At 46.4% G+C, this 12,073-nt stretch overlaps 1 protein-coding gene across 3 annotated transcripts in view; it reads left to right on the forward strand.

The window, feature by feature from the left end:
• Positions 1-12,073, forward strand: part of UXS1 (UDP-glucuronate decarboxylase 1) — a 110,299-nt gene that overhangs the window by 30,562 nt on the left and 67,664 nt on the right. For 2 of the 3 annotated variants that reach the window (XM_004704327.2, XM_045283908.1), the window contains exons 2-4: positions 7,699-7,726; positions 9,068-9,131; positions 11,711-11,754. In XM_004704327.2, coding sequence (XP_004704384.1) covers positions 7,699-7,726; positions 9,068-9,131; positions 11,711-11,754 — 136 coding nt within the window. The remainder of the gene's footprint in view (positions 1-7,698; positions 7,727-9,067; positions 9,132-11,710; positions 11,755-12,073) is intronic. The other variant, XM_004704328.2, reaches the window with a different exon arrangement.

A 12,073-nucleotide genomic window follows, 5' to 3' on the forward strand; every position in this document is an offset into this window, starting at 1 on the left:
TTGTTTTCTCCTCCAGATTGTTCATCCAGCCTGTTCGGAGACAACAACATGCACAAAAACAAGACAGAGCAAAACCAAGCAACAATGTACAGCAAAACAGCAACAACATCAAGTCACTGACAAAGAACAAATTAAAACATACCAAGAAAGAAAAGCTTGTAGTTAGTTCAAGGATCGCTGGCCTTTTAAGAGTGTTTTCCAGGCTAGCTTGTCCCCCTGTCCCCAAAGTCCACCCTCATCATTCCCTGGGGATCTTGCTGCTCCCCTCCCCTGCTGTTCCGCTGCAGTCCCCCCAGTGCTTTGCCTCAGTGTGGCGGGATCAGATCGGGTGCAATTCCCACGCTGTGTCTCTGGTGTTGTCCCCCGCAAGGCTATGGGTCAGTGAGGGGCGCCATGTCTCATAGTGGGGCTGGCCATGTGGTCCTCTCTGTGGACTGTCAGCCTCCCCTTAAATGCTGCTGCTGCTTTTTTTTTTTTTAAACCATTTTATCAGGAGCTCTTACAGATATTATTACAACCCATAGTTCCATTAGATCAAGCATAATTGTACAATTGCTGCCATCATCATTTTCAATACACTTTCTTTTCTTCTTGAACTCCTTGATATCAGTTCCCCGAGCTATGATGTCTAGAACCCCACTCTAAGGGAAGAGATATCAGAATTTAAGGAGAATGGATACATGGGATGTTGTAAGTTATGGCACACAAATAATAATAATACTAAATAATAATTAATCCTGCTTCTGATGGGAGAAATGCCCAGGCGCTTCGGGGCCATCTCTTGGAAGTACCGCTGTGGGATTCTTCTCTGATGTAAAATAACACAGTGGAACGGACTGGACAGCTTGTGGTTAGCATTTAGCAGTGCAAAAGGGCGGCACTTAGGTGAAGCGTTTTCTTGCCATTAACACTCAGAAAGCCTTGCGGAGAACAGTAAACAGAATGGATCAATGGAATGTAGACAGCAGTGTCATAATTCAATAAGTGTTCCTGGAACTTGCTCTGTAAACGATACCCAGCTAAAAAGAGCTCAGGGTACCTTTGCTTTTCCGGGATTTGGGTTTTCGATGCTTTGGCGTTTTGACCTGAGCAAGTGGAATTTTGGAACCAATATCTTCTCTCGAATGAGGAGCATCTATTCTGAAACATATGGGTGTACTTTGCTGCAACCCCCTGCCCCACAAGGATTTCAGAGCAATGAGATGAACACCACTCTTTTTTTATTTGGGGGGAGCACATGCTACACGGTGTCTGGGGTAAAAATTAGCATAAAAGCTAGAGGGAAAACATTCTTGACACACTTGGATATTCGTAAGAGGTCTTTTTTTTTTTAAAGGAGAAATGAACTCCTCTGGAGCCTCTTAAGCAGCCACAGGCTTTGGAATGAAGACCTCTCACTGGGACGTGTCACTGGACATCTGGAAGGCCACCACTAGCGGCATTTATGCCATTGCCTCTAGTCTTCCTATTGTACTAGGGGTTAACAGCATAACACTTGCGTGTGGAAAGATCTGGCTTGGAGTAGGTGCTGATAATGGCAGTGGTGGTGACCGAGTTACCGGGACCAGATCCCACTCCCTATGTGTGCCGTGGCGATGGCATGATCCCTCCCAGGTACAGGGTACCAGCCAGTTGGAGGCAATGCCAAGTTGGGCTGAACCTCCTGTGCTAGCTTGACTCAGCTCTCCTATCTGCCTTTCTGACAGGCACTGGCCTTCCAGCCGCCAGCCCTCCAAGTCTGCCTGCCTACCAGGGAGACACCTTCGAGTGCGTTGCTGTGGGATAACTCAAGCGTAAGAGGTAGGGCAGAAGTACTCTCTTTGGTCATTGAACTGGAATGTCTCATGAGACCATGACCATAAACGTCTGTCTAAACCAAGGCACCACATCCCGGGAGGCATTTGATTGCACTTAACGAGCCCCAGCAGTGACTCCTTTTATGTGTGTGTCCTTGTAAAGGGCTGTCACATCTTTATCGCCAGGTAACTTTCCTACGGTGTGCAGCCTGTCTGTTGACAGCAATGACAACAAAGGCTGTGTACCCTCCGCGTGTTGACTCCACACCTCACCCTGGCAGATGACGGCCATAGATTGCCGTTTGGTTTGGCTGACTTCACCCGTGCCCATCTGTCCCTCACACCACTGCTTTTTGTTTGGGACAACACAGCCTGGCACATCTCACTGCCCTTCATCAAACGCTAAATGCCTACTCATTGTCCGTAAACGAGAGCCTAGCCCTCTTGGATTGCTATCAGTGGTAAAGCGGCTGTGCCTCCTTGCTGCATTAATAGGCTCTCTTGGGGAGTTATTTTGTTTGTTTGACAATTTACCTTGGCCCAGATTGACAGTGCAGCCTCCTCTTTCCCTCCCAGCAAAGGCCTCACTGTGAGTGCAGCCTTCTGCCCTGCCCTTCTCCTCTCCAGAGTGTCTCCCTCAGTCAAGCCTGAGTGTCCCCCTGCTATGCTGTGGGGCTCACACCCATCTTCACAGTTCACTGACCTGCTTCCTCCTCCTCTCTGTGTCCATAGGACTCTGGGTGGCAGCAGCCAGTACATCTCTGACTTACGTTCCACCCAGGCTGCTGTCTTCTTTCCCTCAAGGTCAAGAAGTCCCTGGATTAATCACGCCTATTCTTTCTAGCATCCCTTAGAGCTGGGGCCAGCGCACTGGCCAGAGCAGCCTGCCGCTAGCTTGGGTAAGGCCACCCCTGAGCCAAGAATGTTATTGGAAGAAGAGGATTCTTTTGTGACCCGTGAGATTTCTCAGAAACTCACTGGGGGCAGTTCTACTGCTCTGTAGGGTCTCTGTGATTTGCCCTTGACTTGATGCCAGGGAGTGAGTGCTCACCCTGCGGCGACAGGTCTGTGTGGCTTTGAAAGAGATGAAATGGGGCACGGAGACTAACCGATTTCTTCTGAGTTTTCACTGGAAAAGTTTCCAGACCCTTGCCTGAGAGCTGGGATGTCCAGTCACGTGAATCGGAATTCTATTCATGCTTTATTTCAGCGCATGTTTAGCGAACCCGTATTACGCGTATGTAGTTCAGTGTCAAAGATAAACAGCAGCGAACTAGACCGAGGGCGTGTTTGCTCTCTCATCTTGGAGCTCACATGTGACTGGGCGAGACAGATGGTGCAGTGAGTTACTCATTACGGCTCTTCTAGCCACACGCCTTTGTACCTCGCATCCAGTGACTTGTTCCTGATGGGGCTGTGGAAGGGAAGATGATGGTAGGATTATATGAGTGATTGTGGTTGCAAAAACTTGGAATTCTGACGCAGGGATTGGTCAGTTTTGCCATCCTCCTGGGTCTAAGATGAAGAGTCAAGTGGAGTGTGTCCCTCAGACCCTGAGATCCCTGTTGGGTGAGCCTCCTAGATCCAGGAGACTGAAAGCTTTGACACCAGAGGAGCAGCAGCCGAGCCAGAGTTCGAGACAGAAAGGTGGCCCTGTAGCCCAGCTGGCTGGTGAAGCTAAGTGTCTTCGCGCAGGAGGCTTGCTTGTGGAGCCCCAGGCCCTTAACCAGGGAAGCCTGGTTTGCTGGCCCAGGGAACTAGAGCTGATGCCTTCCTTCCATCTCAGGCTTGTGGCTGAAGGATGGGCCCTTTGAGCATTATTGGCTATAAGAGCTTGGTTGCTTTGCCCTCACACAGCAGAGTCCAAGAGGCTGTGGTAGGGGCTGAGCAATGGAAGAGCTACCTGCCTGTGTATCCCGAACATTTCTGATTCTGAATTGTAACCTGTTAACGTCCCCATCTTTGGGAGGTATTGTCTGAGTTCTGTGTGACCCTTGCACTGGATTGTTGAACCCAGCCGAGAAGTAGACAGTGCTGTGGGAGGGACTGCTGGTGTTCTGTCGTGGTCAAGAGTGGCTCTGGGAGCACCTTCTCCATGCTAAACATCAGCCTGGCTTAGGAACTACTGCTGCAAGACCTCACACATTGGCTCCTAGCCAACACGTACTGCTGAGTCATTTCTGACTCGTAAGACAGTTACACTGCAGCTGACGGTTTCTGACGGTTTCTGAGACGCGACTCATTGCAGGAGTAGAAAGCCTCCTCTCTCTCCCGTAGAGGAGCTGGTGGTTTAGAATTGCTGACTTTGTGGTTAACTGCCCAATACCTAACTCAGCACACCCTCAGCACTCCTAGCTGGGATTCAATAAGTATTTTTTGGACTTATGTTTTGGAAAGGCATGTGCCCTAGCACCCATCCCCCCAGCTTCTATGAAGGGGCTTCAAAAAAATTCGTGGAAAAACAGAATGGAAAGAAATAGAATTTTTTCATGAACGTTTTGAAGTCCTCCTCATAGTACTGTTAAATTTCAGCCTAGTCATTTCTCTGATTGGCCGAGTCCCTAGGCACCAACGAGCACTTGAGTATCTGGGTCAATTCCTCTGAGCCTTTGTCTTGCCCTTGGCTGCTACTTGACCTGCTATCTTGTGAATGTGAATGAAGTCATGCCTTTCCCAGAGTCTGTGAGGCGGACTCCTGTTGCGTCTGGTCCGCCCTCCCTGACCTCTAGACCTAATCTTGGCCTTCGCTCTGCACCTCATGCTGCGCTTCAGTTGTAGCCCTCCTCCTGCTAAGGTGGATGCTGCCCTCCAAGCCATAAAATGTTGGGGCTTGCTTACCTTCTGCGGACCTGAGCCCCAGCTCCTCGGAGGGAGAGCTAGGGAATGAGCCAGAGCTTTACAGCCTCCACCTGTGCACCAATGCTGTGGGTGCTGCCTGACCCCACGGGGCAGAGCTGGGGAGCATTTTGCAGCCTGGTTATAAAGATTTCTTTGGGTCCTGCGCCTGCCTGGCAGCCTGTTTAGGGATGTGTTCCTTGAAGGGGCAGGAGAACAGGCTCCCACAAGACACGCTTCTGAAGACTTCTGCAGAAGTGTGCACGCTCTCCATTTCTTAAAAAAAAGGATCAGCATTCCCACTGGAAACATGCTTGCTCTGGGTACAGCCATTTACAAAGTGCAGGTGGAAACGGCTGTGCAATTTTGTCCGATAGGTCCAGCTATCTAACATTGAATGGCTGCCCCAGGCCTGGCTTCTCCTGTGAGCACGCCACCCTTTTCTGTGTGGTCTGGCTCTTCAAGGGCTCTCGAATGTAGCCCTTTTCTAAAGCAAAAGCACCCCTTTGAATTCCAGGCCTTTATTGGACTCTCAATCGGTAAGTCTACATTTGTATGGGGTCTTGAACTCATTCTGGAATTTCAAAAACGCATTGGACACATTCTGTTTGTCCACCTTCAGGGGTGGTGTCCTGTGTGTGTCTCCCCGCCACACCCCTCAGCCTCCCAGACTTGCTGAAGCATCTCCATGAATCTATACCAAAAGAACCAAACCAAACAAAAACAGAATAAATACATAAGTACATAAACCATAGCCCGTTGCGATCGTGTCAACTGGCTCAGAGAGACACCAGAGAACCGAACAGAACTGCCCCTTCAGGTTTCCAAAACTTCGGTCTTTACAGGAGCTGACCCACACATCTCTCTCCCTCAGGGAGCCCCCCAACTTGAGGCGAGCATTTGAGCCCAGCTGCCATGACTCTCGGGGGTCCACAAACCCCAGATTGAGAAGTTAAGTCACAAAAGAATTCCTCTCAAATGAAATGATAGAAACTTACCGGTTGATTCTGAGTCACACAGACCCTCGAGAGAGTTTCCCAGGCTGTACCTCTTCATAGGAGCAAAGGGCCCCGTCCTTGTCCCATGGAGCCACGAGGGCGTCTGCACTGCTAACCCCAAGGTCCTGCATGGAATTCCCCAGCTGCCCCATGGGAGGAAGTTCGGGCTGCCTGCTCCTGCAAAGACTCAGTCGCCGAAGCCCCTATAGGATTTTCTTTGAGTCGGAACCAACTTGATGGCAGTGGGCTTGGCCTAGAAAGTATTTGCTTTCATTTTAATATTCTGGGTTTTTTCTTTATTGACAAAGGATGTTTACATTTAATTTTACCCTTAATGCTACGCTAGTCAGTTCTTTGCCCCAGCAGACTTTTCTATGGAATGTATTTTATTCAGCCGAGTTGTAACATGTGCTATACAGTCTAGGTGCATGTGTGCCAGTTTACATACAAGTATTTAAACAAGTATTTTAAATTAAAAATTAGAAATATTGTGAGAAATGTGTTAGGGTATTTGGTTTTAAAACCTTTGTAGGAAAAAACAAGTAATTATTTTTTTCTGTTTACAAGAACTTTTCGTCTTATTGAACCTTTGTATTATATGTGATAGATTTAATTCAGTTCAAGGCAGTCTAAGCATTTTTATAAAGTACATCATCTATTAGTAATTCCCAGCTATCCCTTAGGGGTGGGCAGTGTAAGGTGGGTGGGGTTAACTCTAGCAGGTAAATGCAATGTTCATTGGTAAGACTTGTGCCCTGCATTGCACACAATCAAACTTACTGCCATCAAGTCGGGTCTGATTCAGAGGCCACGCTGGACAGAGTAGAACTGCCCCTTCGTGCTTCCAAGGCTGTCACTCTTCATGGGAGCAGAAAGCCTCGGCTTCCTTACCTGGAACTCCTGGGAGAGTCATGTAAACTCTCATGGCTCAAAGACATACACATAAAAAATCAACAGTGAATATGGTGTAGGTTTATTTTCACCTCTCCCACTTATCTCATGCCATTTCCACTCTTTTTTCCCTTTGGGGAAAGGGACACCTGTTTTATTAAAATCAGCACTACTATTGAAAGGAGGATGTGCTTTGTGGGGGTCACCCGGCTTTCCCTTTTTGACAAAGGATATTCCTTCCAGGAGGGTGGCTTTGGAACCAGTTCTGTCCAGTAAACATTCACGAAACCCCTGCAGTGTATCAGACAGACAGTCGCAGTGGGAAGGGCCTTCATGAGCTCCTGAAGCCGGCAAGTCCCGTGAGGACAGGGAGTTTCTCATTGCTTTCTATCTAAACCTAGTACTTAGAAGCATGTCTGGCACCTCCGGAGGTGTTCAGTATTTTGAGGAATGACCAAAAGACTAAACAGGACCATGTACAAAAATATTAGGATCATTTGATCATGGTAAAGGTTAATAACATTGCTTTGGCATTTCAAGTCTGGAAATAATGCTCTGCTCAGTAATTGCTTATGCTTTTCGAAGGTGCTATGCTTTTAATGTTATTCACAGTCAAAATCACTATTGAAGCTGGTCGGATTACATACACATTGGAGGAAGCTCAGTTCACAGGGGCACGTCATTACTTGCCTTCCATTTGGCTGTCAACAAGGGAGGCAAGGCCCATAGCCATGACACTATGTGCAGACGTGATAAGGGCTCACACAAAAAAGAGGTCCTGTGTGGTGCAAATGGTTCGAGTGTGACTGCTGGCAGTTTGGAAATTCACTCGGCGGCCCTGCGCAAGAAAGGCCTGGTAGTCTCCTGTAGCGATTGTAGGCAAGAAAACCCCGTGGAGTCCAGTTGGACTCCCAGCAGCCTCCTGCACTACAAAAGAAGAACTCTGAAACTAGAGAGAAAGGTAGATGAGTTCCTGCTCTTACTTTTTGTTTCTAGCCAGATGGAATTCTTTGGAACACCAAGTGTGCACTTTATTGTCTGGGTGTGCGGTAGTTTTGTTCTCTTATGGCAATTTTAAAACGCTGTTTAAAATTCTAAAGAATTGAAAAGTTTATCAGCGGGAATTTTCTGGAGGTTGTAAACTTAAATCTTGTCTTTGTTCTCTTTTCCCCTTACAGCTGTGTGGGGCAACATCGTTAATATGAGGTAATTTTCTTCTCTTTTTTTGAAAAGTTGGCTAATGAAGTTGGATTTTGTAGACAGAATTCTGTTGTTACATAAGCTACCATTGACGTCTTGGGCTGGGAGAAGAACGCCGTTAAATGAAACTGGCCCTTTCGTATGCCCATCGCACACCTGGGCTGTTCCTCCCATCCTCCAGTCCCCCTAATGAGGCAGTTGATATACACAGCAAGCCCACAGGGCTCCTCGTGCAGTGATGGCCTCCTCTGTATTGCCCCTATCATTCTTTTGTGAATTCTGTTTCTGACTAGCGGCAGCAAGCATACAGGGGCTTTTCCAAAGCCTTTTCAGAAATTATAACATATGGGAGATATGATAAGTACTAACAAGACAGAAAAGTGCTGTTTTAAGAAAAGAGAGCGGTCCGTGAACCCAGAGCAGCAGGCAAGTAGGTATGAGCGACGACCTGTCTCAGCCCCAGGAAGCCTTCTGACTCCAACATATGTTATTGGAGCACTTATATTCTGTGCTTCTAAATAGGTCAGTCGAGGGTTAATTTTCTTTTTACGAAGCAAGCAAACAAAATTCCACCTTTCCATTTTAATCAGTCAGCAAGTAATAAAGCATTCATGGTATAAACACATTGGGAGCCGGTAGAACAACAGTCTTGCATTTAGTGCTGTACAGTGGCACATTTGGAGGGAAAACTCACATTGCTTTGTATTTTTTCGAGTTAAGAAAAAAAAATCCACACACCCAAGAATCACAGTTACAATTGTGAGCCAGTAAGCTGGGATTGGAATTTCCATGCTGCTGCACATAAATCTAGCTACGAAGGTAACCTAAGGTTGCTGTGGCCCCACCAAGCATTTCAGGTCACCTTGATTTTGCAGGTCGGGTAGAGCAGTGCTGATCCTCTCTACCACGGGGGCCTGTGTGAGTGTCTTTTTGCTGATGCGAATTCTGTGGGTGGCTAGGTGGGATGCTCAGATGAAATGTAAAAGAGCTCTGTTTTGTTCACTTGGAAGAATTCAGTTTTGCATGAAATCCCCAGAAAACACCTATGGACACCCTTCCTGACTTTAATATAAATTTCCGTGGTAGATGCAAGGTAGAAGTGAGATTATTTTAACTCAGTAGAAGCAGTCCACTAGGGAAGATAGAGCATAGTGCTTAGATTTATTCGTTTCAGGGGAGGGCTGTCACCAGATTGGCCTGTATTTTCTCTGGGCCTCCTGCAGGGCATCGGGATAGTGGCTGGTGCTTGGTGAGGAGAGGGAGCCGTTCTGCCACGTTAACAGTGGCCCTTGACTCAGAAATCGAGCGTGAAGTCAGGGACCCTTTCAACCCATCTCAGTTTTGTAGTTTTCTACTCAACAGGTCCATCCAGGAAAATGGCGAACTGAAAATTGAAAGCCGGCTCGAAGAGGTGAGTTCTGTTTTCCATATTTTGCTTCTGTTTCTCAAAATTGTTGGTCACTTTTACTTGCCTAATGGGTGTTGGTGTCTGTATTGTGACAGCTTTATGCTGTGGGAAGATGTTGAGACCATCTCTCGAGAAAAAAAGTATTCCCCTGTTCAGAGTAGGCGGTTTGTTATCCAGTAGAAGCAGTCTCCTGAGTGAGTCAGCGTTTGTCCAGTTGATAGAGTTGTGGCATAGCAAAGCAAATTCTACCACAGAGGTAACATGGATTTAAACTTTAACATGACTTTTCAGATGAGTCTTTCCAGAATGCCTTAGAGAAAGAGAAGTGATTACGTTTACCAGGGATGGAGGCACCTAAACTGCCAACACCCACTTATCTGAGCAGATGATGAAAGGTGAAATGCCTTTGACCTTGAGAATCAGGAAGAGCATCCAGCCATTACTACGTGTGGGGATGTCATACTTACCAAAGTGGAAACTAGTCCCTGTGGTTGCTGAAGATGGTTAATGAGCTTGGCTGCTAATTGAAAGGTTGGCAGTGAGTCCACCTCGTGGCACTGTGGAATAAAGGTCTGGCTATCCAGCTCCAAAAAGCATGCTGGAACCCTGCCAGGCACAGCTCTGTTCTAACGTACATGAGGTTGGCAGGAGTCAGAACCGACTCATTGACAGCTGCATCTGTGTCTACATCTTGTATTTTAAAATATTCACTTATACTGGAGTAAGTCCAAAAGTATTGCTACAAAATCATAGATTCCCTCTATTACACACATGCAAAAACAAACCGTGAAGCTATTGTTTCTCAGCATATTTTCCACTCAGTGTGTGTACCTCTGAGGCTGTTGTTACCATCTCTGTCACCCCTCCATGGGGACATCTGCACCTCTCAGCGATGCCGTGTCAAATGGCAATTTTCACATCCGCAAAGTATTCAAACCATGTGCCTTTCAAATGGTGGTTAAGTATTGAGAACAAAAAAGAGACTTGAAGGGGCGAGATCAGGGCTGTAGGGTAGATAGGGTAAGGTAAGTTTTCCAAAAGAAATCCTTATATGACTGTCCTTGCTCCCCTCAACACATCAGCAAATACCTTGTGATGAGGGTGGGGGGTGAGGACCCTTCTCAGTACGACTTTCCTGGCCTTTTGCTTGCCCATACAGTTTTAATTTTTTTAAAGACCTCTTCCAAATAAACCCCACGATCGCTCTGTGTCCTTCAAGGAATCAAAATTAGCCTTTTGGCATCTCAGAAAATAACCTATTGAAACTGACTTTTTTATCTTGAATTGAACTGGCCCGGCAGCACACCTGAGAGCCACTGTTGGGGCTTTTGTAGGAAGGCATTCGGAGGAGACTAAGTGTGTTAGTCTGTGTTGACTAGAGAAACAAATCCAGAGACACTCATGTGGATAAGAAAGAGTTTTATATAAAAGAGTAATTGAATATTGAGAAAACATCCCAGCCCAGTCCAGATCCAGTCCATAAGGCCAATATTAGCCCATATGACGGATACCAGTCTATAAAGTCCTCTTCAGACTCACACAACACATGTAAAGATGCCGAATGCAAGAAGATCACAGGCCAGTGGGTGGAAAGTCTTGTGGATTCAGTGGTGGTGGAAGCATCTCAGTGCTGGTGTGGGTCTCCACGTGGCTCCTCCAGCTCCAGGGCTCTCGCTCCATCAGTGTGGCTCCATGTGGCTTGTCAACAGGAATGTCTCCCAGGGAGACAAGCCTCCAAATGAGGTCATCAAGATGCGACCTGATTGACAGGCTAGACTCCTTCCCTTCACAAGTTGACACGAGATGATGTAACTTCGACACTAAGACAAATGTATTACTGAGAACATCCACTGATCACACAGGCACATTTGGTTGGGAATACGTCTGTGCGTCAGAACTGAAACTTTAGTGGCAATACTTTATGACTCACCCTGTCTTTGGTCAGTACATACAGATATGTCAACTATTTTAATATGGAATAGAGAGTTGGAGGGAGTCGGGAAGAGCTCAACTCCAGATTCTAAATTAAAATCTTCACTTACTGAAGTTTTAATTTGAAGTCAAATGTGGAGTTGTAGGGCAGACCTTGTATTGTTCTTACTTGTTCTCTCGCATTCAGGGGAGTTAGCACACACTGCTGTGGCTTGATTCATAGCCGGTGTTTATGTGGGAGAGCTGATAATGTGGATATAATTGTAGAAACAAGATGTTAAGCTCTTGTGGTCAACACTTAGGGGATTCTTTTGTTCCTGAAAAGAAATAGGTGGTGTTGATCTGTGTGTGTTTTTATGAGCCCGAAACACCTCTTGCACGGCTCCTAGTAAAAGGAAGAAGCAGGTTAATTACTTCTCAAAGACCCAAGTAGATATCGATTGAGTTAGAGTTCAAACCTGTAATTTGTATCATCTACATTTAGAATTTCAGTTCATGGGGTATATCTTAGTTCCAACTGGAAATGAGCTCTTGAAGAAACTAAGCTCTCTTTTTGCTTTATGTCACTTCAGTTTGAAACATCAGCAGCAGGGTGGGCGTGACAGAGGACTCTGTTTTTGCTTTAAGACTAATTTTGCTTGTTATTTTAGATTGTTGAGCCATTAAGAGAGAAAATCAGAGACTTGGAAAAAAGGTATGTGGTCTTTCTGTCTTGGGTTTAGGGAAATGCTTATATCTTCGTTGGCCAGGGGGGGATTAAGTATTTAGTATATTAAATATAAAATATGCAACATAGAAAGGTCAATATCTAAGCTGACCATTGGGGCAGTGAGTCCTGTAATAAGAAAGATCTGAGTCACCCTCAAGACAAAGGACTTTTCCATGGAGAGATAAATGTTTACTGTAGAAACTGGGTTCCCAACAAGCGATCCAAATTGGTGGGGAGGTGGGTGTGGGAGACCTGGTAGGGCAGGATCAAGGGGAACGTAACAAAGAGGAAGTGCTGAAATCCT

This window comes from Echinops telfairi, unplaced genomic scaffold (genome assembly GCF_000313985.2).
Source record: "Echinops telfairi isolate 266 unplaced genomic scaffold, ASM31398v2 ScPeMD7_7467;HRSCAF=8505_1, whole genome shotgun sequence".
Classification (NCBI taxonomy): Eukaryota; Metazoa; Chordata; class Mammalia; order Afrosoricida; family Tenrecidae; genus Echinops; species Echinops telfairi.